The sequence below is a fragment of the Carettochelys insculpta genome, chromosome 2 (genome assembly GCF_033958435.1).
Source record: "Carettochelys insculpta isolate YL-2023 chromosome 2, ASM3395843v1, whole genome shotgun sequence".
Taxonomy (NCBI): Eukaryota; Metazoa; Chordata; order Testudines; family Carettochelyidae; genus Carettochelys; species Carettochelys insculpta.
This window is the reverse complement of record NC_134138.1, coordinates 110,895,798-110,922,889: the sequence shown is the minus strand read 5'-3', so window position 1 is coordinate 110,922,889 and position 27,092 is coordinate 110,895,798. Positions and strand designations below refer to the sequence as shown.

At 47.2% G+C, this 27,092-nt stretch overlaps 1 protein-coding gene across 3 annotated transcripts in view; it reads right to left on the bottom strand.

The window, feature by feature from the left end:
- The window catches only part of ZNF236 (zinc finger protein 236), a 178,311-nt gene that overhangs the window by 132,256 nt on the left and 18,963 nt on the right, over positions 1-27,092 (bottom strand). For all 3 annotated transcript variants that reach the window (XM_074987533.1, XM_074987534.1, XM_074987535.1), the window contains exons 2-3: positions 12,456-12,598; positions 10,884-11,048 (exon numbers count right to left, since the gene is read on the bottom strand). In XM_074987533.1, coding sequence (XP_074843634.1) covers positions 10,884-11,048; positions 12,456-12,598 — 308 coding nt within the window. The remainder of the gene's footprint in view (positions 1-10,883; positions 11,049-12,455; positions 12,599-27,092) is intronic.

Below are 27,092 nucleotides of genomic sequence, written 5' to 3'. Positions count from 1 at the left end.
CATTCACCCGTTTAAGAAAAAGTCAGAACACCTGTATGAAGACTTAATCACAGGACAGACCCTTTAAAAACAAGCCATCTAGTCACCCTCTAACTCTGGATATTCTCATATCTACCTAAACATCTAATCCTTTTGGATGTTCTTGGCTTCCATCATGTCTTGGATCCAAGTTCTGCAGAATAATTATGCATTCTGTAAAAAGCACTGAAGTTGGCATCTTTCAATTTCACTGCAAGTCATCTTGTTTTTGAGTTATGAGAAAGGACCAGATAGTTATTCAAAATAATGAATGGTATACAAAAAGCAGAGCAGATCTATCACTGTACCTATGTATCACCTCTAAACATGTGTCAGCCTCTTTAGTCACTCTTAGGTGAAAGGTTTTCCCAAACCTCTAATTAGTTTTGTCACTCATCCCTGAACAAAAGTTTGTGCCACTGGAAAAGGTAGGACTGTTGGCACTTTATACTAAATAATGTCAAACTCTTACTCATGATCAAACAAGAGATACTAGACAAGGTGTCAGCAACCAAATAAAAAACAACATTAAACCATACTTTTTGTAACCCCTATTTTAAGAACAGCACACACACAATTTGTAATGTGATACATGTTTACTTCAGGACATCACAAACTTTTTACATATTTTATTTCATCACACTTTACATGTGTGTTTGTACCACTGTCTTCCCGACTTTCACTCCCCAACCCACTTTAACCATGCCTATTCTACTTCATATTTAAGTTTAGTTTTCTTTCTTAAAATTTGCGTTGTCCTTCACAGCAGGAATACCACGAGCTTCTTTTTCCTTTTCAAAATCAAGATTTTATTAGCAACACTATCAAAACAGAAATACGGTATCATATCTCACAACACACTGCACATATTAAAGGGGAGTTACCTATTTCGAGATCACATATTGTTTGCTACTTAGATAAAAGTTGCTCATTGTTGGACTTTTACATATTCACTGTTTATCAACAATAATTAGGAGGGCTTGGGCTTTTTTTTTTTTTTAAATTTTAAACTTTACTTTACTATTAGAGTCATGGGCCATAAAGAAATCCTTAAAAAGCGGCAGGTTGCTGACTCCTGTACTAGGCATTAAATCCGACCCTGTCCCAGAACTGAATATTGTCTAACCTGCACATCAGATGAGTCATTTGGAGGACATGGAGAAAGAAACAGGAATTATTTTATGTGACTAAGGAAACAAATAATGTCATGTTTAAACTTCTAAAAGAAAAAGTCAGAAGTAACAGCAATAGAACTATGTTATTTCACACCAAACAAGTGAAGAGTTCAAAATGCAAATGGTTAAACTGCATTTCTTTCAGCACTGCATTTTATCACAATAAGGGACCTACCAATCTCTCGTACATGAAATCTGGTCTCCTTTTATCATCTGGGCTTTTGTGTACTTTTATCCTATAATATAGGGTAGAAGTACACATTTCTCAAGCTGGGGGTCAGTACCCAAATGGAAATCACAAACCTATTGTAGGTGGATCACAGTATTGCCGCCCCCTACATCTACACTGCCTTGAGATCTGGCTGGCCTGAGAGCGGCAGCTCCTAGCCAGGCATCCAGCTCTGAACAAAGTGCTGTTGCCAGCAGTAGCACAGAAATAAGGCTGGCGTGGTATCAATACACCTACAAAATTTGCTACTTATGCCATGACCATCCCACAAAAAAGGTGCGATTTTTCCATGATTCAAGTAGAACTTAATCCTACATACAGTTAACAACAAACGCATGTGTGTTGGGGGCAGGAGTATGCCAAATAATCTATGTTCGATATACTACAATATTCCCTATAGAATACTCCGAGCATCAACCATAAAAACATGATTCATACTAACTTTTTGGGCCAATACTGTATTCAGGATGCAGTCTTCAGAGACTACTCAAGGTTTAAGCAGTGATTCCATAACCTTGGTAAGTACTAGATCCATCTAGAAAGATGATTATACACAGGCGAGGGAGATACATACCACTTATGCAAACAAATTTATAATAACTGATGGTGCAGAGAGATTCCAGGACAAGAGGAAGCATGGTGTTGTAATTCAAACACAGCACTAGGAGAAGCTCCAGGTTCAATTCTAGCTCTGCCAGACTTCTTGGTCAACGACTCAGCAAACCACTCATTACTCCTCTGTATTACTTCCCATTACATAAAAGACATCATAACACATGCCAGTGGTAGGAGGATAAACCTATTAGTGCCTGGGGGCTCGCAATATCCTCTTCTACACAGGTATCTATTAAATGTTTAAACACAGCATTGCATGATGAGTTTTAACTAACTATATGGATAATCCATGTCTAGGAGCGGCACGAAAAATGATGGAGTTTTGTTCTACTGAAACATCAGAAATAACATTTCCTGTGCCCTTCTGCTCACTCCCATCGCTGCAAGACATGAACCCTTTACAGAGTCCACAGAAACCCAGCACTGGAGTAGAGCCTGTGGGAACTAACTCCAGAGGATCAGAAGCTCATTATGTGCGCATTACCTATTTTAATTCACTTGGCTTCAGAACTGCACTGAATCCATAACATTTTTCTTTCGTTCTAGATCAAGACTCCAATCTGAGGGAGTGGGTACACTTTTCTCAGATATGTCCCTCACTGAAACAGCATATCTATCACTCACAGGAATGGTGTCACAACACGAAAGGCACCTTTTGAACCCAGGGATGCAGGCATAACCCCAATGGAGAACTTCCCAACTGGGAATGGTGTCAAAAAGGAAACCTATACTGAACTGAAGAACATAAGGGAAGAACAAGGGTGGTTTTGGGTTTTTTAAACATAGGAAACAAAAATAAATGGCTAATATCTACAAAGTTAGAATGGATACACCACCATTACTATAGGCTAGAGATGTACTAAGGGCTCTGATCAGGATTCCATCGCAGACCCAAGGCAGCTAAGAAGGAACAAAAGGACCATACAGATGCCACTCACAGCCCAAGACAGGGAGAAGCACATGTACAGCCTAAAGGGCACTGCTACTGCAGATTACTACTCTCAGGTACATGGACTCTAATGCACCTATAGTGGAACACACAGAGGAACACTACTTGAAGAAGAAAGAGAAGTTACTCACCTGTAGTAACTACGGTTCTTCGAAATGTGTCCCCGTGGGTGCTCCACAATAGGTGTTGGGCTCGCCCGGCGCCGCAGATCAGAATTCTTCTAGCAGTTTCTATTGGATTGCGCATGCGCCAACGCACGCCGCTCCCTTGCGCACCCGTGGTCGTGTGCGCAATCCGGTCCCCGCCTGTTCCTTGACCAACCGCCTCAGATGCTCCTGAAAAACACCAGACAGAGATCCAAAGCGGGCAGGATGGGCGGGTGGTGGAGCACCCACGGGGACACATCTCGAAGAACCATCGTTACTACAGGTAAGTAACTTCTCTTTCTTCTTCGAGTGGTCCCCGTGGGTGCTCCACAATAGGTGACTACCCAGCAGTAACCCAAGTAAGGAGGTGGGTAATCGATTTATGTGCAGCTTGCCCCCGAGAGGACTGCTGTCGACAGACGGGTATCCTCCTCGAATACCCGATGCAGGGCATGCTGCTTGGCAAAGGTGTCGTAGAATAACCAGGTTGCCACTCTACAGATGTCTTTTAACACAACTCCCTTGAAGAAGGCTGTTGATGCCACCACCGCCCTGGTGGAGTGAGCCCTAGGCGGAGCCAGCAAAGGGGTCTTTCGAAGCTTGTAGCACATTTTTATACAGGATACAATGTGCTTCGAAATTCTCTGGGAAGAGAGGCCTTCCCCTTCTGACCTGGGAGCGAGAGACACCAGAAGCCTGTCCGTTTTGCATAAGGACTTAGTTCTGTCTATGTAAAAGGCCAACGCCCTTCTCACATCTAGGAGATGTAGGCGCGCCTCCTTGCTGGAGCTGTGAGGCTTCGGGTAAAACGAGGGTACAACTATTGGTTTGTTAAGATGGAACTCCGAGGAAACCTTTGGAACGAAGGCTGGGTGTAACCGTAAGGTTACCGCCTCCTTTGAGAATACTGTGCAGGGCGGCGTTGCCATCACTGCTGCGAGCTCGCTCACCCTGCGGGCTGACGTAAATCGCAAGAAGGAAGGTTGTTTTCATAGTAAGGAGTTGGAGGGGTACCGTGGCTAAGGGTTCGAAGGGTGGTCCCGATAGCGTGCTGAGCACCAAGTCCAAAGTCCACGATGGCGGTAGCGGTTTTCGAGGGGAGTACAGGTTTACCAGCCCCTTCAAGAACCTTGTGACGATAGGGTGGGCCCTTCCTCTATATGCCGAAAAGCTGAGATAGCAGCGAAGTGGACCTTTATCGAGGATAGAGAAAGTCCGTCTCGTTTGAGGTCCAATAGCTATTCTAGTATTACGGTTATGGGAACATCGAGGGGAGCTAACTGTTTGGCAGAACACCAGGCTGTAAAGCGTGTCCATTTCTGTTTGTAAGTCCTCCTGGTGGAGGCCCTTCGGCTACACTCCAAGACTTGTTGTACTCCCTCCGTACACGTGCTCTCTAAGGCGCTGAGCCATGGATTAACCATGCTTGTAGGCGTAGTCCCTGAGGGTGCGGGTGCACTATGGACCCCTGAGCCTGCGTGAGTAAGTCTGGCGCCACCGGTAGGAGGAGTGGTGGACGATCCGACATGCGCAGAAGCAAGGGAAACCATTGTTGTCGGTCCCAAGTTGGAACTATGACTATCATGCGAGCTGTCTCCCTTCTGGCTTTCTGCAGAACCTTGTGGATAAGTGTTGCAGGGGTAAATGCGTAGAGTAGAGGGCCCTTCCATGAAATCATGAATGCGTCCTCCAGGGACCCCTGCCCTATTCCTACTCTGGAGCAGTACTGGGGACACTTCTTGTTGTACTGGGTGGCAAACAAATCGACTTGGGGAAACCCCCATGCACGAAATATGCGCCGTAGCAGGTCGGAGCGGATCTGCCATTCGTGCGTGAGTGCGAAGCACCTGTTCAGCTGATCTGCCTTCATGTTGTGGGCGCCCGGCAAGTACGAGGCTTTCAACGTTATGTTGTTGGTGATGCACCAGTTCCACAATCGGACTGCTTCCGCGCATAATGCACGGGATTGTGCCCCACCTTGTCAATTGATGTAGAACATAGTGGAGGTATTGTCAGTATTGATCCCAACTACTTTGCCGTGTAGGTATTTCCGAAAATGTCTGCACACATTGAACACCGCTCTGAGCTCCAGTATGTTTATGTGCAGTGTCTGTTCCGCAGGGGACCATAGCCCTTGCGTCACCTTGCTGCCCATGTGCACTCCCCATCCTATGTGGGAGGCGTCGGTAGTAAGAAAAATAGAAATTTGTGGTTGGTGGAAGGCCACCCCCGCTAGCAGATTCTTGGGATTTCCCCACCACGCTAGGGATCTGCGCACTTCCATCGTGGGCGACACTACCCTGTGGACAGCGTGGGATGCCGGTTTGTAAACACTCGCCAGCCAATGCTGCAGGCTTCACATGTGTAACCTGGCACTCTGTACCACAAATGCCGCTGTCGCCATGTGCCCCAACAGTTGCAGGCACGTTAGCACCGGCACCGCAGGGCTGTACGTCATGACTTGCACCAGGGAGTTGATGGCGCGGAAGCGGGCGTCGGGCAGGTATACTCTTGCTGCAATAGAGTTTATGCATGCCCCTATGAATTCTATATCTTGCGTGGGTTCAGTCTTTGACTTTGCGAGGTTGATAACTAGGCCCAGCAAAGTAAACGTGTTTGCGGTGACGCATATCATGCGTAGGACCTCTGCCTTTGAGGCCCCTTTCAGTAGGCAGTTGTCCAGATATGGAAAAATAAACAACCCCTGTCTGTGCAGGTAGGCTGATACCACTGCCAGGGTTTTGGTAAAGACTCTGGGTGCCGAGGATAGGCCGAACGGAAGACCCCTGTACTGGAAATGTTCCCCGCCGACCGTGAAGCGGAGGAAGCGTCTGTGTGCCGGGTGGATTGTTATATGAAAGTAAGCGTCTTGTAAGTCGAGGGCTGCAAACCAGTCTCCATTGTCCAGTGCCGTAAGTATGGAGGCAACTGTGATCATCCGAAAGCATTGCTTGCGCAAGTAACGGTTGAGGCCCCGTAGATCCAAAATCGGCCTCCAGCCTCCTGTTTTCGTCTCTGTTAGGAAGTAGCGTGAGTAAAAACCTTTCCCTTGGAATTGTTCCGGCACTCTTTCCACCGCCCCTATGAACATGAGGTGATCTACCTCCTGCTTCAGCCTCGCCTCATGGGCAGCGTCCCTGAGATGAGGCCGGGCAGGAGGTTTCGTCGGTGGAAGTGACTGGAAGGGGATCGTGTAACCCGTGGCTATAATTTCTAGCACCCATTTGTCTGTGGTGATCTTTTGCCATTGGGAGTGGAACGGTTTGAGGTGATGATGGAACATGAGATGAGAATGGCATTGAGCGATGGTGTTGATAGTGCAGCCCTCGACATAACCGTCAAACTTGCTGTCTCTGGGCTTGTCCCGAGGGTGTACGGCTTTGTTGAGAACGTCAACCGGGGGCCCTGTACTGCTGCTGCTGTTGATGGCGCCCTTGGTCACAGCCTCGCTGATATTGAGCACGCTGTGGTTGGTAAGCATAGCATCTTTGCTGAGGATAGAACTTCTTTTTCTTGTATGGGGGAGTATAAATACCCAAGGTCTTAAGTGTGGCGCTCGAGTCTTTGCTGGAGTGGAAGACCGAGTCGGTTGAGTCCGCAAACAGCTTTTGCTTATCAAAGGGAAGATCCACGATCTTCGCCTATAGGTCTCTGGGGATACCGGACGTCTGGAGCCAGGATTCCCTACTCATTACCACTGCTGCTGCTGTTGAACGTGCCGCTGTGTCCGCCACATCCAGGGCAATCTGGACTCCCGTCCGCGACGCCACGTAGCCTTCTTGGACAATACCTTTAACACTGGCTTCTTGTCCTCCGGGAGTGAATCCATGAGAGGAGTGAGTCTAGAGTAATTGTCAAAGTTATGATTTGATAGATGTGCCGCGTAATTTGCCATTCTCAGTAATAGGGTAGAGGAGGAGTAGACCTTCCTGTCGAACAGCTCTCATTTCTTAGCATCTTTATCCGACCCCCCTGATTTGTACTGAGACGTTTTCAACCTCTGCTGGGACGATTCAACCACCAAAGAATTGGGTTGTGGGTGACTAAAGAGGAACTCCATGCCTTGGCTGGGACGAAGTACTTCTTATCCGCTCTTTTGTTCGTAGGAGGAATAGAGGCCGGAGTCTGCCATATGTTAGTGGCTGACTCCATAATGGCTTCGTCCACCGGGATAGCGATTTTAGATGAAGCCGGAGGTCTCAAATTTTTCAGGAGTTTATGGTGCTTCTGAAATTGTTTAAGGTCATCCAGAGGGGAGACATCCCCAGGGGCCGTGGCCTCATCTGGGGAGGATGAGGAGGAACCACTGGGGTAAACCTCTCCCAAATCCTCTGGCTCCCAAGTTCGATGGTATACTGCTCCCTGGTGGGCTGTGAAAGGAAATCTCGGGATTATGGACTTAATTCCCCCTGGGACAACTGCATTCCCGTCCCAGAGCGAGAGTGTACACGGGAGTATTGACGAGTAGTAGGAGAAGACCTGCCCCTGGATCTAGACCCGCAGCGTCTGTGTTCAACATGATGAGGACGACCATAGCAACATGGGCAAGGGCCTGGTGATGGAGAGCTGGGCCACGATCAGGGAGTGTACCCATGATGTCTGGGAGAGCGGGATCTCTGCAACGACATTGACAGTGGTGAAGCTGGTTTGTGATAGTACTCAAGGGGATCCATGCCCAAAAATGGTGAAGGTGGCCCGAGCCACGGCGAAATTGGTTGGAGGAACGGACAGGGAGGCCCGAAATAAGCCGGTGGAGTTGCAGCCCAGCGGTGCGGCGTGTGTATCTCAGGAGGGGGGCTGGGTGATAAGGGCAGCGCAGCCCTGCCTGGAGATGGACTAAGGTGCTGGGTTTTAGCTCTGGCCTTGCCCCTTCCCTGCGGGGTGGGCACCACCCCCTCCGGTGCCAGGGATCTTGGCCCCGTTGTCGGCGCCGCACTCGGCACCGTCAACAGTGGTGCCGTGCGGGTAGCTTCCTCCAGCGCGGGTAGGCTCCATGCTCGGTGCCCCTGCGCCGTCGGCACCGTGGGAGCCGGTGCCGCGTGCAGCGGTGCCGCCGATTCCGGCGCTTGCCGCGCTGGTGCTCGCGGCGCCTTCCATGCCGCCTGTTGTATAATCAGAGGCTCAGCCTCTGCCACGTGTGCTGCTGCGTTGTTGCTTTCATCAGCTCGCGGCTGGGGGCTCTGCGTTCCGCTCGTCCTGCTCGCTGGGATTGCCGGCAAGGATCGAGCCGGGGAGAGTTTCCTCCTCTTCTGCACAGAGGGGGTCAAAGAGGCTGCCTTCCTTTTATGTGACCCAGAGGGCCCTTCTGTGTGAGGCTTCTCCGGCGGTTCAGACTGGAGAGTCTTATCAGACAAGATCATTTTGAGCCTCATTTCTCTGTCCTTCCTGGCCCTGGCTGTAAGCTTAGCGCAGTGGAAACACTTCTGGGTAACATGAGACCCTCCCAGGCAGCGAATGCATTCACTATGCCCATCTGAGGCCGGCATAGCCTCGCGGCATGACTCACACTTCTTAAACCCCAAGGAAGCCATCGCGGTGAGTCTTTACTGTTAATAGGGTACTTCGCCACTAACCAGTGCTTTCTAATCCAAAATAACATTCACAGCCTTCAGGGCAGTGGACGGCTGAACAGCGTTCTTGTCCGCCCCTCCTTTGTTCCTCTTCTCTCTGCTACCTAATATGCTCTTCCCTTTCTTCCTTTTTTTTTTTTTTGTATAATAGTGACAAACAAACAAACTACACGTAAAAAGCAACTATCTTATCTGTCTCTGGCTTTAGCTGGGGTGGATTCCATGTGCAGCCGATGGCGGTTGAGAAGGAACCGGTGGGGACCGGATCACACACATGACTGAGGGCGCGCAAGGGAGCGGCGCACATCGGCGCACGTGCGATCCAATAGAAACTGCTAGAAGAATTCCGATCTGTGGCGCCGGGCAAGCCCGACACCTATTGTGGAGCACCCATGGGGACCACTCGAAGAAGAACGTGACATTTCAAGAAGTCCACAACTGGCTGAATTGGTGCCAACATTGCAAACAAACACAGGACTAGGCTAGAAATGAGGAAACAAAGCAGAAATAAACACAAAACTGTTCGGAGAAGATCTTGCAGTCTCTGAGGACATCACCACCTATTTCTCTAGTTTCTAGATTTTAGTTCCAGTCAATGGTAAGGAACTTCTGGCCACCCGCTTAATTTCATCTGTCCCACAGCAAGTCTCCATGCCATGGGCCAGAAGCCCCAAGCCTTGCCTCTGCTTTGGGGGATGGAACCACAAGCGCTGGCTCACCCTGCTGTTGGGTGAAACTAGGGTATCATGCTTGGCCGCTGTCCGTGTGGCATGCAGGCCCAGGGACGCACAATAAGGGAAGCTCTGAGTCCATGTACACCTGCCCCACAACTCCTATTGGCTGGGAACAAAAAACAATGGGAGCTGTAGGTGTGGTGCCTGTGGGCCCAAGCAGTGTGTACCAGGCAGAGTCACCTGGCCATATGATGGCAGCTTCCAGGAGCAGGACAGTACAGAAAACAAGCCTGCTGTAGCCACAGTGCAACATCAACAGAGGTAAGCAGTGACTGGCTGGAGCCCACATCCCTTATTCCCTCACACACCCCAACCCGCTCCCAGACCTTGCATCCCCAGCCTGAACCATGCCCAAGATCACAACCCTCTTCCACACCTCAACTTCCTCCCAGTCTCCACACCTGCAATCCACACCTCCCTGCCAAAGGTCAAAACCTTCTCCCATACTGTAACTCACTCCCAGAGCCTGAATCCCCCCACTCCAAACCCACTGGCCCTGCCATAAGCCTCCTTCTGCATCCCAACTTCCTGCTCCTGCAGCCAACTTCCCTCCAGGAACCCACATCCTGAAGCCCTACACCTCAGCCTAGAATCCCCTCACACACCCTAATTCCCTCTCAGATCTTGCATCTCCACCCCAACTCACTGCCCCAAGTCAGAACCCCCTCGCACACTTCAACTTCCTCCCAGAGGCTGCTCTCACACTCCAAACCTCTCGGACACACCCCGAGCCTCTGCAGTCTCCACAGGGCTGCCTGTGGACCTGCCAATGATATTTTCTGTGGATCAGTGGCCACTCCTCCACCAGATTTTACAAAATCAGATTTTACAAAATGAGCCTTTGGGCCACTCTGAGGCTCTCTTCAGCAGAAAGGTACCCACTAGAGAAAATGCATGCAAACCCAATGGGCACTTCAGTTCTAGAAGGTTCAAAACACTGCACTGTCAAGACACTGAGTTCCAAAGATGAAAATAAGCATATGTGAAATTTTAAACTTCAAGAAAATTTAAGTTTCTTCAATATGACATTTCAGAAACTAGTGAATATAAATAAAATAAAAGATTAAATAGGTAAGAGTTCTGAAATATTATTACATTCTCATCCAAATACTTTAAAGTAAAAATGACTGAAAAGCATCAAATAAGAATTATGAATTTGATCCTACTTTCAGATACATATTTACCTTTGTAAATTCAAGTTATTTCCTGACTCTCAGGATCCCATTTACCAAATATGTAGGGATTCACTTGTGTCAGTGGATCAGATTATGCCTTAGGTATTGTGTCCTTGTTAGTTAATATTATTAAATCATTTATGTTGTCATCAATTTTATAGCTCTGCCTCATCTATTAACCCTTCAGTGCAAAAACACACATTTAATTCCATAACTGTAGCATTCATTCTGCATAATTTTTTCCACAAATTAAAAATTAGGTCAGGAATTACCTCTTCTTTCTCATGTAACATAATATGAGATTTGAGACTAGCCACTCTGGAGAATTTCTTGTTGCACACAGGACATGTAGGATCTTCCCCATTGTGAGTACATTTGTGAAGTGTCAGGTTGAACTCAACATTAAATGACATCGGACACTGGTCGCATCGGTGAGGCTATTTATGAAACAAGACAAAATAAATAAAATAGGTCTAATTTCTCACACATACAAACTATGACACACACTTAAAACAAAAACAAGCAGTTTAAGAACCAATCTACCATGATGACGTAAGAGTACCTCCCCATCATTTTTTCTTCTCGTAGTCCCACGAGCTAAAATCCTCAAAAGAAATTCTGACTCTCCCATTTTTCACAATCCTATTTGACTTTTGGAAGGGTGGGGAGATTTGACAAGACAGAGCGGGGCAAGAACTAAACCTCTTTCTAAAACATACATAATCATGAACTCCTCCAGCCTCAGCCAACAATCCAAATAGAAAAACAGAGACAATTTAAGAGAATTACCAACTTGTTATTTCAAGGGTAACTCTATTACTCTATAATTTTTGCACAACCCTTCTTAAACCTGATCTTTCTTGCATTTTTTCAAATACATTGTTCCTGTTGTTCTTCGTTCAAATTAATAATAGAGAACTTCCAAATTAACCATAGATTATTTTTAAAATGTAGCATTTGATAAGACACTATCTATATTTTTGATACAAATGCTCTCTCAGCACAAGTGGGTTGGTTTCTGAGATCCAAAAAATTCATAGCCCCCCTCCACCAAAATAAGACAGTTAATATAGATCTTCCTCACCACAATAATTATTAGTGTATCGGTCCTCCCAAAAGAACAAGTTGGAAAGGATTATTTCCATTTTACAAATTGAAAACCAAGGTACTGGAATTAAATAAAATTGCCTATACTTAGACCGAAATTTACGTCGGAGTCTAGAATTAACTGAGATTTCTTAAATGTTAATACAAGCCCTTAATCATACTGGCATTCTTCCTTCACCTGGTTTTGAAGCAGTTGAAATGATAACTATATTGGCTATAATTTCATGTAAGATTCTTCTATTTTCTTTCGTAAAATAAATTCTTCAAAGGGAAAAAATAAAATACAATAGCTTTCCCCTATGTAAAATAATTCTTATAAATCAGTTGGGTACAAATCTGCCAAGCAAGCAAATAAGGCAAGCAAATTTCCCTACTCTTGATAAAGCATAATCTAAAATCTTGAATAAAAAGATATTTTACCAGTTTCTTCAGCCCACCTGAACACTGCACAAAGATAATGGAGTATCTGTGGATATCCTCATTAAAAAAACAGTGTCAGCTGGGGATATGATGTATGCTTAAATGCTTTTCAAAGCAAGGTTTCTTTCATACTTTACACAGTGCACATGTGATGAGGAAGAAATGAAAAAAGTTTTGACTACCCAAACGGCCAAGTGCCATTACTAAACGCAGCCAGATGTGTCTGGTCTTCAACATTACCTATTAAAATTCTGCATTTAACTTCTGATTTACTAAATATTCATTAGATTTTTATCTAGATTCACTGAAATATGTACCTTGTCATTTCGCTCATGATCCCTCATATGGCGTTGGAACTGCGTTACTTTTGCAAAAGATAACAAACAGATCTCGCACTTATGAAAGTTTGGTATCTGGTAGGAACAATTACTGTTCTCTGTATTCAGTGTCAGAACACCATCTGCAAAATAAGCATTAAAACACTTTTATACAAGGTTATACTTTCAATTTTAAAATTTGATTTGTTCAAAAAAAACAACCAAATGAAACCCACAGTGCATGCTGAAGTGGCAAAGACCAGTTAAAACTTTAATAAGATTCTGACTGTACTGGATTTGCAACACCTCAGTAACAGAAAGGAGAATGTTCCAGCTTCAGATGACCCAGAAATTAATCACAATTCCAAACTTTTAACTCCCCATTAATTTGTAGTTTTATGGCCACACTTTTCTCTCTATTCTTAAGACTATTTTGTCTCCCACTTCATGCTGGTGAATAAAAGGCCTACAGAAACAGGCAAAGAGCAAGACGTGAAAAAGCTGTCGAATCATAGGGCTGGAAGGGACCTCATGAGGTCACTTAGTCCGGCTCCCTCCTTCAAACAGGATCAACCCCAACTGAGTCATCCCAGCCAGGACCTTGTCAAGCCAGGACTGAAAAACCTCAAGGGATGGAGAATCCATCACCTCGCTAGGCAATGCATTCCAGTGCTTCACCACCCTCCTGGTGAAGTAGTACTTCCTAATACCCAACCCACTCTTCTCCTTCTGTAACTTCAGACCATTACACCTTGTTGCACATCTGTCATCACTGAGAACAATTTCTCTCCACCCTCTTTAGAGCTCCCCTTCAGGAAGTTGAAGGCTGCTATTAAATCACCCCTCTGTAAACTCAACAAGCCCAAATCCCTCAGCTCTTCTCATAGGTCATGTGCTCCAGCCCTCTAATCATTTTTGTTGCCCTTCGCTGAACCTGCTCCAGCACATCCATATCCTTTTATACTGGGGGGCCCAAAACTGGACACAATATTCCATACGTGGCCTCACTAGCGCTGAACAGAGGGGAATAACCACTTCTCTTGATCTGCCTGAAATGCTCCTTCGAATGCACCCTAATATGCCGTTAGCCTTCTTGGTTATAGGGGCACATTGTTTAATCACATCCAGCCTTTCATCCACCATAGCCCCAGGTCCCTTTCCACATACTTCTGCTTAGCCAGTCGGTCCCCAGCCTATAACAATGCTTGGGATTCTTCTGTCCCATGTGCAGGACTCTACACTTCTTGTTGAACCGCATTAGATTTCTTTTGGCCCAATCCTCCAATTTATCCAGGTCACTCTGGATCCTCTCTCTACTCTCCAATGTATCTACCTCTCCACTTAGCTTTGTGTCGTCTGCACAAATTTAGTAAATTTAGAAAATATCTCCTCTCCAATCCATATGGTTACAGAAAATGATTTTGGGTGATTATGTAAGACAGCAGTTAGTAGTCTTAAATGTATAATGCTATTTTAAAGGTGTACCTAGGCAGCTGTACGATGAACCTTCACTCTTCCTAAACAAGGATCAATAAAAACAAGATATACAAATGTAAAATCCTCAGACGTGACTACACTATTTTTTTCCCAAAGCAAATTCAGGCCCCTTTTCTCCCCATATTCCCCTGCTTCCCTGCTGCTGCTGGCTGCTATTATTAGGGGGGCAGCTAAACCTTACAGACACCAGCTCACATACAGAAGACTCTGTCATGGGGAAAGAAAAGAGTGCTAGAGGGGTATCCAGCAGCTTTAGTTTCCCGCACAGCTTGGGATAAGGAGACAGCAACATACAGGCAACTACCTAAAACTCTGGGACTGAGCATGAAGCCATTTCTCCCTTTCGAACCATGGGCTCTGAAGCTTGGCTCTGAAGGGGAATTGGTTAGGGTAGCATTTCCCATACTAATTTGGCCACACCACTTTTGGGATAGGAACACACTGACCAAAGATATACATGCTGGTCCAGGGCAGAGGCTCCATACCAAATAATCACTGCGTGTAATGCTCAAAAGTTGATTTAAGAGTTAGGTTTTTTAGACACCTTTTCATTTACAAAGAATACAAAAAACAACAAGGCTGGGTCTATATGGAGTGGCCTTAAGGGCTGGCGACACAGGGGCTTTTTGTTGTCAGGGGCATGCCCGCATGGCCTCTTTACTGCTGGCACGCCCATCTGCTGAGAGAAAGCTCTTGCGTGGCTATGCTAATGAGCCGCAGGACCATTGCAATTTTGAGGCTGCTCATTAGCATGGAGCTGGTAGGAGAGCTGCTCCATGTAGACCCAGCCAAAAGAAAATCCTCTGAATGAACAACTAATGTCCTTTTGATAGAAGGATGGTTAGCAACCCTAGAATTAGGTATAAAATTTAAGTACAAACCCAAAACAAAACATCAGCATAACAGCCAAAAGAAGGATGGTTAGTGTTCTTTTGTACAAAAATATAAAGGACAATATTGTTTAAAAAAGGACTTTCTTAAAGCCTACAAAACATTTTTATGAAAAGAAATGCAAAACAAATTAGGCATGGAAAAATATTTTTAAATGTTGTGTTTTTATAAATTTGTTATTTTTACTGAAAAACTACTAGAAAATAAAAATAAGTGACATTTGACTTTTTGTAATGGGAAGAGTGTTTTTTCATCTCTGTTTCAGCACGAGTCACAAAACAACTATACTATTATGAATGTGTTACAAATAACACCACATCTGTCAGGGATTTTTCGTCCCTCGGGCATAATCGTCCCTGTGGGCCGGGGGAAACAAGCCTTTGGCCTATTTAATATCATTGCAGGGGCAGGTAGACTCTAAAGATACATAGGCTGCCATTTAGCAGCCCCCTGTAACGGTCACTCTGCATCAGTTGGTTTCCCTGGTAACCTGAATTCACAAACACCTCAGAATCATGGATTTGAAATCCAGGCTCCTCATTGGGCGCAGGTGAACAGCTTCTGGAAGCTTCCCTGGCCCAGAGGACCTGTTTGAAAACATGTGCTTAGAACCTTTGTATGGAAATTAGCTTATGAATCATGTATGAGTTTGATCTATATAAGCGGGTGCCTTCAGGCATTCAGTGGCCCTGGGGGACACAGACTTGCTTCTGTTACCCTGCATAGGGAGGCGCTGGCTGCTTCTGAGTGGTGTCCGCCGAAACCTTAGGCCATAAGGGGCATAGAGCTGAAATCACCTCAGCACTCGCCTTTGAGCGGTATTGAACTAGAGCTGAAATCACCTCCGCACTCGCCCTTGAGTGGTGCTGAACAGAGCGAAATCGCTGCCTGGCTAATTACACCTAGCCACCTCAACCATCGCTGACAGGGTGCTGAGCCACCTTGCGGCCTGAAGCGGCGTCTTCGCGCCATCACGCCTCACCGCTCTCTAGCCTCAAGGAGCAACAAGCAGCCCTGAGGTGGATCGGGCGGGCGGCGACCTGGCCTCACCACTAGGGTGAGGTACTGTGTGCTCGCCTGTTGAAGCCCAGGGCCTGCCATCACAGCAGCACCTTCGTTCTCGCCGCCTGCCATCTTGTCAACACTTCACCACTACTGGACTGGACTCTTACTGGACTGGACCTTACCTAACCGGACTGGACACGTAAAAATTACCTTAATATAGCTATATACCTATTTTACATTCACTCCCACCTGGGTTATCAGGACCCTCTATGAGGGAACAGGGGCTTGCTTCCCCGTTGTTCCTTCCTCTGACGAGGGGGTGGAAGTGCCTGGGGGCCTGACCCCCTGAGGTCGGGACTGGACATCCCAGGCAGGGTTCACCATATTAGCCAAACTTCAGCACGTTTAATTAATAATTGATGTTCATAGTAAGTGTAGGTTGTTATAATGTGTTGCTCTTAAGTTTTAACTAACGCCTTACCTTCTACCCTTTCTCCCTTTACCCTTACTTACCTCCTTCAAATAAACTGCAGGACAAGGCATTGCCTCCCTGCCTCCCTTAGCTGTCAATCCTACCCCAGTGACCTGAGGAAGAGCATACGCCTCCCAGGTTCACTTAGTTGGGCCCACTAGAGGGTACCGGGGATCCCCACAAAATAAAGGGACAGTCCCGACTGGCCCTCGGGTACCAACCCGTTGGGTCGGGCTAGCAACCCGACCCTGCACGAAGTGGGCTTTAGCACGCCCACTCCGGCTTTGGAAGGAAACAGCGGGGATTTCTAAACTCCCATCAACCCTCATTCCTAAATCCCTCTATCCTTCCTCCAGTAACCAAAGCTTTTGCCTTGCGGAATAATAATCAATTTCAAGAATTAAGGAGCAAGACTCAAAATGGATACAGTGTCAAACATAAGTGTAGGTATTAACAGAGTTTAAATAAGGTTGTACTTTAAACTGTTACTTGTTGCATCCTGACCTTGTTGTGTTCCTTAATAAAGATCTTAGTTACTTTGGTTTTTTTTTGGTCCTTTCACCCTTGTCCTTGTCTCATTATTCCTGCTAGCTACTCCTTTCCAGGAGGCTCAGGGCGGAGTCCAGAAACTTACCTGGGCGGGCATTATCCTGGCTGGGTTTCGTAGTGGGGATTTGGTCTGGGTCCCGGCATTGAACACACAGGGAGTTTGCTCCCTTATTCAGGGACTCATTTAAATATTATTTACCTGACCATCCAAAGAGTCCTGTCAGCATCTAGAATCCAAATGTTAATTAAATAAAATTTCTGATACACAGAAATATTTAATATTTTACGAGGAAATTATCAATAGCATCAATTTTTTTCACAGAACATGTATTCACATCAGGAGGAACACAGGTTGGGAAACAATGAGTTAGGCTGTACTGGCTGAGGAAGCCAGGTGGCTGGGCTCAGGGCTTTGTGGGACAGAGAACATTTATTGTGAGAATTCAAATCTCTACTCCTGGAGAAATGTTTGTGTGTTTTTTGAAATATTACAGACATCCTTGCTGATAAGTATTTTGAAATATATTGCCAGAATAAATGAAACTGGCATGAATAAGTAGTGTTAGTTTAGCAAATAAAATTTACAGAGTTTTACAATACTGTGCACAGAATTTTTAATTTTGGCACAGAATTCCCCCAGGAGTAAATGTTATTGAATCTTGCTTTGTACCTAAAGTTGTTCTTCAAAACTATTTTACCAAATTGTCCAGAAAACAGAAATCTAGTTTTAAGGAAATTTAAGCTTTGGGAGACTTTACATGACTATAAATGTTCTTGTAAGCAGTTCACACCTGGGACCAGGTGGCCTAGTGGCTAGGCCCCCTGGCCAGGGCCTGTTGGGTGGGTCTTCAGCCCCACCCGAGTGTCTATGGGTTAAGTTTGGGGCGTGGCCCCAACAATCTAGTTCTCCCTTTGGCAGGAGAGAGTTTCCTGGGGGGGGGGGCGGTTCCTCCTCCCCCCAGTGCCTGGGAAAGGGTCCTGGGCTGTGCCCTCCAGTGGCCGACGGGATGGCAGCTATGGCTTGGGGCCTGCTGCCTCAGAGCCAGCTCCTGCCTCTTGGCTGGTCAGCCCCAAGCCGAGCTGACTTCCTTCCTTTTATACCCCTCCAGGCCTGACACTGGCCACAGATGAACCAGGGTGGGGCTGATTGGACCAACAGGCCTTGTTTAACCCTGCCTTGCCTGGCCTCCCTCTCACACTCTTACACATCTTGCCCCCCCATTACCCTCCTAGGGGGCTGCCCCTCTCCAAGTTGTGTTCCTTCTCCCCTGGAAAAAAAGGCCGCATCTGCATGATCCTTCCCTGCATGATGCCGGATCTGGAAAGAGAAAGGTTGGAGGGAGAGGTACCACCTCATGATTCTGGAGTGTGTCTCTTTCAGCGCCTGTAGTCAGCACAGGGGGGTGTGGTTGGTGATGAGGGTAAAGTGTTTGCCAGGTACAGGACCAGTCCTCAGCAGAGCTGGGGCTTTAGGGCCTGGAAAGCTTCCGCACTAGCTGGAGTCCACAGGACACGGTTGGGAACCTCTTTCCTGAGGAGGTCAGTAAGAGGGGCAGCGATGGAGGAGAAGCCTGGGATGAAGCGGCAGTAATACCCTGCTAACCCCAGGAACTGGCGTACCTGTCTTTTCGAGGATGGAAGAATGTACTGCTGGGAGGGCTTGGACGTTCCCCATTAGGGAGCGCACCATGCCCTTCCCCAAAGCATACCCTAAGTAGATAGTCTCATCCCTTCCGAGACAGCATTTTGCTGGGTTTGCCATCAGGCCCGCTTCCTGGAGGGACTGCAATACAGCAGACACATGCTGTAGGTGGGTCTGCCAATTGCAGCTATAGATCACTATATCATCCAAACACGCTTCAGTGTATTGGCTATGGGGACGTAGAACCCGATCCATTAGGCGCTGGAACGCAGCCGGGGCACCATGCAGCCCGAAGGGAATGGTCCGGAACTGGAAGAGTCCAAAGGGAGTGGAGAAAGCCGTCTTCTCCTTGGACTTAGGCGTGAGGAGGATTGGCCAATAGCCCTTTGTTAAGTTGAGAGTATTGATGTACTCTGCTTCCCCCAGCCGAGCAAGCAACTCATCTACCCGGGGCACTGCGTAGGCATCGAATTTGGACACAGCATTCCACTGTCGGAAGTCAATGCAAAACCAGGTGCTCCCATTTGGTTTGGGGACTAGGACTACTGGGCTTTTCCATTCGCTGAAAGATTCCTTGATTACCCCCAGCGCTAGCATCGATGCAGTTCATGCTTCATCACCTCCCTCAGCGTCCAGGGAAGGAGTCGAGGCATCTCCCAGACCTTAACCCCGGGTTCGGCCTGGATATAGTGGATAGCCAGGTGAGTTTGACTGGGTTTTGCTGAAAAGACTAACGAAAAGTTGGCAACTAGATTCTGGGCCTGAAGCCTCTGTTCTGGAATAAATTTACGCCTAATCTGGACCTCCCCGGGGCTTGCCACCTGTGCTGCCTTGGGTCCCAGTTCTGGGTCTGGTGGGTAGGAGGTGATTAGTAGCCCTTCCGGGCTTTCCAGGATTTTAAGAGATTTACATGGTAGATTTACATGTCGCCCCTTACGCTTACCCGGCTGGTCTACCTCATAGTTCACTGGGCCCACTCACCAGATGATCTCGTAAGGCCCCTACCAGTAGGCAAGGAGCTGAGAGTCAGTACTTGGTAGTAGCAGTAGCACTCGATCCCCCAGCTGAAACTCATGAGTCTGGCTTGTTTGTTGTAAGCTGTCTCCTGGGCCTGCTGTGCTCAGAAGTGGTTCTCTTGGGCAAACGTACCTAGAGTTTTAAGCCTCTCTCGTAGGTTGAGTATATATTGTACCACATTCCTGCTTTGGGAGGGCTGTTCCTCCCACATCTCCTTTACTAGGTCCAGAATCCCCCACAGCCACCTCCCATACAGGAGTTCAAAGGGTGAAAACCCTGTGGGGAGCTGGGGCACCTCCCAAACTGCAAACACAGGGCTGGAAGGAGCTGGTCCCAGTAATGTGGATCCGTCAGCACAAACTTGCGGAGCATGGCCTTCAAAGTCCGAATGAAGCCCTCTACTGGTCCATCAGTCTGGGGGTGGTAGACAGACATTTGGAGAGTCTTGATCTTTAGCAGCGGGCAAAGTTGTTGCACCGTTTGGGACATAAAGTTTGTCCCTTGTTCCGTTAGGATCTCCCGAGGGACCCCGACCTGAGCAAAGATGCTCATGAGCTCAGTTGCCACCCTCTTGGCACTCATGGAGTGTAGCAGAACGGCTTCCGAGTACCAAGCTGAATAAGCAATAACAACAAGGATGAATCGGTATCCAGTGGCACTCTCCTCCATGGGGCCAACTACATCGACACCAATCCACTCAAAGAGTATACTCACTAGTGGGAGGGGAACTAATGGGTCCTGCTCCATGGACCAACATGCTGGGAGCTGTCACTCTGGGCAGGAGCCACAGAAGTCTGCAACCTCTCTGTAGATCCCAGGCCAAAAGAAGCAGGCCAGGATCCTAGCTAGTGTCTTGTCTCTTCCCAGATGTCCTGCCATGGGGATGGCATGAGCAAGCCGCATAACCTCTCTCCAGTATGGTCGGGGAACCAGGAGCTGATGGTGCACTTCTCCCATCTGTGGGTCCTTCTCTACACGGTAGAGACAGTCTTCCTGGATTTTGAAATGGGTGAACTGTCTTCACTGAATGGGCTCTGGTGGTCTCCCCATTCGCTACTGCCACTTGATCGTAGGCTCGGCTCAGCATCTCATCCATCCGCTGATTCCCCACAAAGTCTGAGGGTTGTGCAAAGACTGAAGATTCAGGCAGTGGGGGTGGCTCACTCTCCAGCTGATGGGAGCCTCGGTCCACCTAGGCTAGTGCTGGTCCCTGTGAAGTCCCTTCCCCGGGTCCACCACTTCCCCTACTCCAGCCTGATTTGTGGTCCCTGCCTTTTCCATGCTCAATGGCTGGGGTTGCCATTCCCTAGCTGAAGGCTTCGCAAGTCCTTCTAGTAGTTCGTGAAAGCGTCCCCAGTCTCTACCCAGCATTACCAGATACGTAAGGGCTGGGGCCAGGCTGACCATCAATGGTTCTTCGTGCCTTCCCATCTGTAGGCTCACCCGGATGCAGGTACAGGCCTTCACATCCCCATGGACACACTGCAGCCTGATGGTGCATTGAGGGAGCCCTACATGAGGCACGAGCATTTGCCGAACCAGGGTCTGGGCACACCCTGAGTCAATCAGCCCAATTGCCTCTGTCTCATTGACATACACAGGGATGGTCAGCTTGGTGGGCCTTGGGGGTCCAGAGCTTCCCAAAGTTGCACTCCATGTATGGGCAGTCTCGGGACCAGTGCCCGATGCCTCCGCAGGTGAAGCAGGAGTCCTAGTCTAGGGTGGCCTTCGACATGTCTCCCGGAGGGGCCTGGGGTGAGGATGGATGTGGAACAGCATCTGCAGGCTGAGGCGCGAGTGGAGTCGCTGGTACCTTGTCTGAGGAGTGGCTGGGTTCCCTACGGAGAAGCTGGTGGGCTGGTCCAAGGCCCTGGGGTTGAAGCCGTGGGTTAGTCCGGTAACTCCAGGTTTTTTGGGGCACAGGAAGGAGCATCAGGTGCCCCCCCCCACAGCCCCAGCCTTGTCACTCCTGGGCCCCCTTGGCCACTCATGCTGGCATGCCTCCGGCTGACCTGGGGCCTAACGAGGGAGTCATCCCCGAAGACTGGGCTGCTATATAATTCTCAATCAGATGGATGGCTGCAGTCATATCTTCCGGGTGGTTCTTCATCACCCGCTCCCTTCCACCAGAGGGCAGAATCTGGATGAACTGCTCAAGCAGGATCTGCTCGGCCACCTGCACTCTGGATTTTGTTTCAGGCTTCAACCACCTCCAGCAGGCATCCTGCAGCTTCTGGGCGATGAGGCGGGGTCGGGCTCCCGGGAGCCATACCTCCCCCCAGCAGTGCTGGCAGAAAGTCTCCTCCGAGATGTCCAGGGCATCCAGGATTGCTGCCTTGACCTGGGCATAATCCTGAGCAGCTACAGCATCCAGAGCATGATGGGCAGTCTGAGCAACCTCTGTAAAGTAAGATGACAAGATGGCCGCCCACTGCCCTCAGGCCCACTGGGCTACGGTGGCCACCCACTCAAGTGTCTCCAAGAATGCCTCAAGGTCGCCTTCCAGGCCCATCTTTGCCAGTTTGATTGGTGCCGGTGCCAGCGGCCCATCCGGAGTTCAAGGTTGTAGCAGGGAAGTCACCTGCTGCGAGTTGCTGGTGGGTTGCTAATTCCCCCATTAGCTGCTGCTGAGCTATCTATTGGAGCAGCTGCTGCTGCTGTTGCTGGCTGGCCTGTTACTCCACCATCCACTTCAGCAGGGGCTCCATTGCTTCAGTGGTTCACACTTGCTGGGTCTATAGCTGGCACAGTAGGATGGCCCTTCTGCAGGGCCGGGCAATACCCACATTCTCCACCATGCATGAGCAGTTTGCACCTGGGACCGGATGGCCTAGGCCCCCTGGCCAGGGCCTGTTGGGAGGTTCTTCAGCCCCACCTGAGAGTCTACGGGTTAAGTTTGGGGCGTGGTCCTGAGGATCTAGTTCTCCCTTTGGCAGGAGAGGGGATTCCAGGGGGGAGGCTTCCCTGTTCCCCTCAGTAACTGGGAAAGGGTCCTGGGCTGTGCCCTCCAGTGGCCGACAGGATGGCAGCTCTGGCTTGGGGCCTGGTGCCTCAGAGCCAGCTCCTGCCTCTTGGCTGGTCAGCCCCAAACCGGGCTGGCTTCCTTCCTTTCATACCCCTCCAGGCCTGACACTGGCCAACTGGTGAATCGGGATGGAGATGATTGGGCCAACAGGCCTTGTTTAACCACTGCCTTGCCTGGCCTCCCTCTCACACAATTACAGTTCTCTTCTTTGGTTTTGAAAAACTTGTTAAAAAGTATCTGGTTTAAGATCTTGCAAAATTTTCTTTACAGAAAAACATACTGAAAATTAAATTTATTCATGATGTTCAACCTTCTTCAGGACCAGATTTTAGTGTGTATATAATCACTTCTCTTACTAACAAAAGAGAACAATGTGTCAATGATGGTAAAGAAATGAAAAGGAAAAAATGCTATTACTAGTTACAAAAGTATGTGATAAAGAGATGAAGTGGTGGCTTCCCTTCTCCTTCATCACCACCACCTGGCAACACATACGAAGCAATCACTAACCAAAGATTCAAGAAAAGTTCTAGAAAGTTTAGAACTCACCCCTCTTTTTCAAGAATATAAATAAAGGAAGTGGTAAAGGGGCATTCAGTGAAGCCATAATTTCTTGTGACATAAAGACAAGAGCAGCACGTCAACCTCGTAGTCAATGCTCCCCATGTATTACTGACTCACTTCAACGTTCTAGTCCTAATCAAAGAAGCCCTAAGGCTCCTGTTTATCTTTAAAAATATTTTTTCAATTCCATGGCTCTCACAACAGTTGCAATCCTAAGAAAAGGTTCCAGGTGAAGGAAGTCATGGGATAGGGATTTTCAACATTAAGACCTTGACTGAGAAAACAATCCAGTCAAAGGCTGTGTGTATGCTATGAGATAAATTCAAATTAAAAACAGTTAGCTCGATATTACCACGTGATTGTGTTCACTGTAAATACCATTAGCTCAATTTAAGGAGCACTGATATTGATATCATAACATAGCCGGGACCTGCTGGATGTAGCATCAAGTTTGAATTTAAAATTTCGATTAAAAACCAGTGTGGAAGCACCACATCTTAAAAATCAACTTTATTGTCCTCCAGAGGGGTCCTGTATGTAAGCCACAACGCTCCACAGTGCTCCGCTCTGGCCACTGCTCTCCATGTGCACAGGAATTGGGTAACAGAAGATCATGAATTTCAATTTGGGATCTGGAAGCCTGTGGCTGTGGGCTCACGTTTGTATAAGACCCTGAGAAATGTCCCTCTTCGCTATTAGCACTGTGAGCACATCTATCCATTATAAATATCCCCTGCAAGGAGTGTGTAGTTCTGTCTCTACACTTGTTATTTTTTCGCCAGCCACTGCCCCACTGCACCAGTGGCAGCACGGCTGATGTGGGAGTCATGCTTACGCAAAAGACCGAGAAACTTCTTCTTAGAGGTTTACGTTTGTGCATGGCCCCTTCTCTCCCCCACAGGCACCACGCAATGGGGTCTTTCCCGTGCTCAACCACATCATGTGGGTAGCTCCCCACCCAATAAAAGGATGTGCCTGCCATTCAGTGCTCACCAGGCTGCCAGGCAGCACCATGTCCTGGCCTGCATGCAATTCGGGCTCCAAGGATGGGAAAGAAGCAATCACTAAGCTTGCAGCCATCAGGGGAAAGTCTCTTTTGGGGACTTTCTGCCGCACAAGGGAGACTACTTCAACTGGCCCCCCAACAAAAATATTTTCGAGGCCTTGCTGCCACTGGGGGGAAGTCTCCCCCAGAGGCTAAGATTCTCAGAGGCCTGCTGCCGCACTGGGGGACTACTTTAACTAGCCCCCCACTGAAACCCCCCCATACCCCAACAAGGACCCGGGAGGCTAGCTGCTGCCAGGGGGAAGTCTCCCCTCGTGGCTAAGATTTTGAGGGCATTGTTGCCATCCCCCCCATGTTGGCAGTTCCCGTGTAGTGAAGAGGAAAGACCAAAACCATTTTTCCTAGCCTTTTCTATCCTCTTTCTTCTAACTTTGGACCCCTTTACGCAGGGAACAGTGGATGGAGGGCCAGCTGAGAATACAGACTATGAACAGAAGCTGCATAATGAACAGGAAAACCAAATACCCTCCCCTCAGCAACACTCTTTTTTCAAAAGTTTTACTATCAACTCTTTCTTCATGCTTTTCATGGTCCCTGTATTATTTTCAGGGATCAGGCACAATCAAGGGAAGGGCGACAGTCAGTGGATGGCCAGTTGACAAAAGACACACTTAGTGGTTTTTGTAAAATCCTTGATGATTCAGTTACAGAAGATAGATTTCTGTTAACTCTCCATCTTTGTTGATACCCTACTTTTCCTTTCTTACAACTGGAAAAATGGACTTTGCTTTTCACAGACTTTGCAATGTGATAAGATGATATCAAATATCAACATACATAACCAGAATACTACAGGAATGAGGGGACTGTGGGATAGGTTCTCACAAAGCATTGCTGCAACAGTTGATGGTTGCTGATTCACGGTGGCAGCAATAAGCCCACCCTGTGAGGATCAGGTGGGGAGATGAGGATAGTCAAATTCAAATTTATAAAATCCAGCATTACACAATCAATATTAATAAATTCAAATTTATCTTGTAGTGTGGGCGTAGCCAGAATGAGCTCAGACCTAACCATCTACAAAAAAAAAAAAAAAAAAAGCAGCACTTGCTCTTCCATACAAGAATGGTGCTGAAGCACTGGATATAAGTACTAAACAAACTATTCAAAGAGAGAGGGGAACAGATAGAGTGGAATGTAAAACCATGATTAATTTTTGCTTCATATATTTGTGTTATAGCTAGGAGGAAAAGAGTATGTCTAGATATTACAAATATCTAGCTTTTAAAAACTTAATACCAACTGCATACTTTAACCTACACATTCATTCAGTGCTACAGAAATTCACCGTAATTTGTGAACTTTATCACTAACAAGAACTCTTTCCTTTCCTGAAGTGGTAAAAGTTCTAAGAAAACCTACCAAAACACTTCCAATTACACGGGACCTTTATCTAACTGCATTTGGGAAAGCATACTTATTCAAATAGCATACAAATATGACCAGTCACTAGTCAACCAGTTCTTGTAAATTCTAATTAATGTATGTGGGTTGGAGGGGACAGAAAAGAAGAACAAGATAGCTAAGTTGTTTTAAGTCAATTTTTTAATTCTGAATTGTTTTATTCGCGCATATACAGGCTATTATATAGTTATAAGTAAATGCACTAAAAAGTACTTCTAGAATTCAATATGAGGATTCAAAGGGCTATCAGAACCAGAAATAATAACGAAGCTGAACAGTACCCTAGGCAAGCACTTTCCGTGACTGAAACTTTAATTTTTTTTTTTATTCTCTGTCCAGGGTGGATTGATTTAAATCAAGGTAATTTCAATAACTGGTTTGAATCAAGTTAGCAAAAAAGCTAAGACTTACTGTGCTTAGCATACACTTAATTTTGGAGTAAGCCCCACTGAATTCACTAACACTAGTGGGTTTTTTTTGTTTGTTTGTTTTTTGAGAAAACAACTATAGAATGGGGATTCCCTTGGAAAAGCTGAGTTACGTTGACATATAATAGGTAATAAACTTATGTCATCACCATTTGATGCTATCAGCTGGGTGGCATTTGAATTTTGCCTGACCAGATGCACAACTATACAGCTTACACTTTGTAGGCATCCTTCAGTCTGCATAGACTATGGATCGCGCCCTTTAAAGTTTCAATTGAGGATTTCATTTACAGCATCTATTGTGACTATGAAGACCCACACTCTCATGCAGCTGCAGGAGAAATGCAGGGAGCAGAGAAAGCCACTCTACATAGCCTTCATCGGCCTGACCAAGGCCTTTGACTTGGTCAGCAGGGATGGTCTGTTCAAACTGCTCCACAACATAGGCTGTCCGCCATGATTACTCAAGATGATCCAGTCGTTCCACAAAGACATGAGAGGAACCATCCAATATGACGGCACGTTATCGGATGCTTTCAGAATCAGTAGAGGCGTCAAACAAGGATGCATGCTTGCTCCGACATTGTTCGGGATCTTCTTTGCACTCCTCCTGAAGCATGCCTTTGGATCTTCAACAGAGGGCATCTTGCTGCACACAAGATCTGATGGGAAACTGTTTAACCTTGCAAGGCTGAAAGCTAAGTCTAAGGTGCGAGAAGTCCTCATCAGAGACATGCTGTTCGCAGACGATGCTGCTGTAGTGTCTCACACAGAAGACCAGCTTCAAAAACTGCTGGATCAGTTCTCCAAAGTGTGCAAGGACTTTGGGCTTACCATCAGCCTAAAGAAGACAAACGTACTTGGTCAGGATGTTGCTGAATCCCCATCAATCAGCATTGACAAGTATACGTTAGAGGTCGTCCACAAGTTCGTTTACCTGGGGTCCACCATCACTGACACCCTGTCATTGGACACTGAGCTAAATAGGAGGATCAGAAAAGCAGCCACAACTCTGTCCAGACTCAGTGAGAGAGTGTGGAATAACAACAAGCTGTACACTCACACCAAAATGCAAGT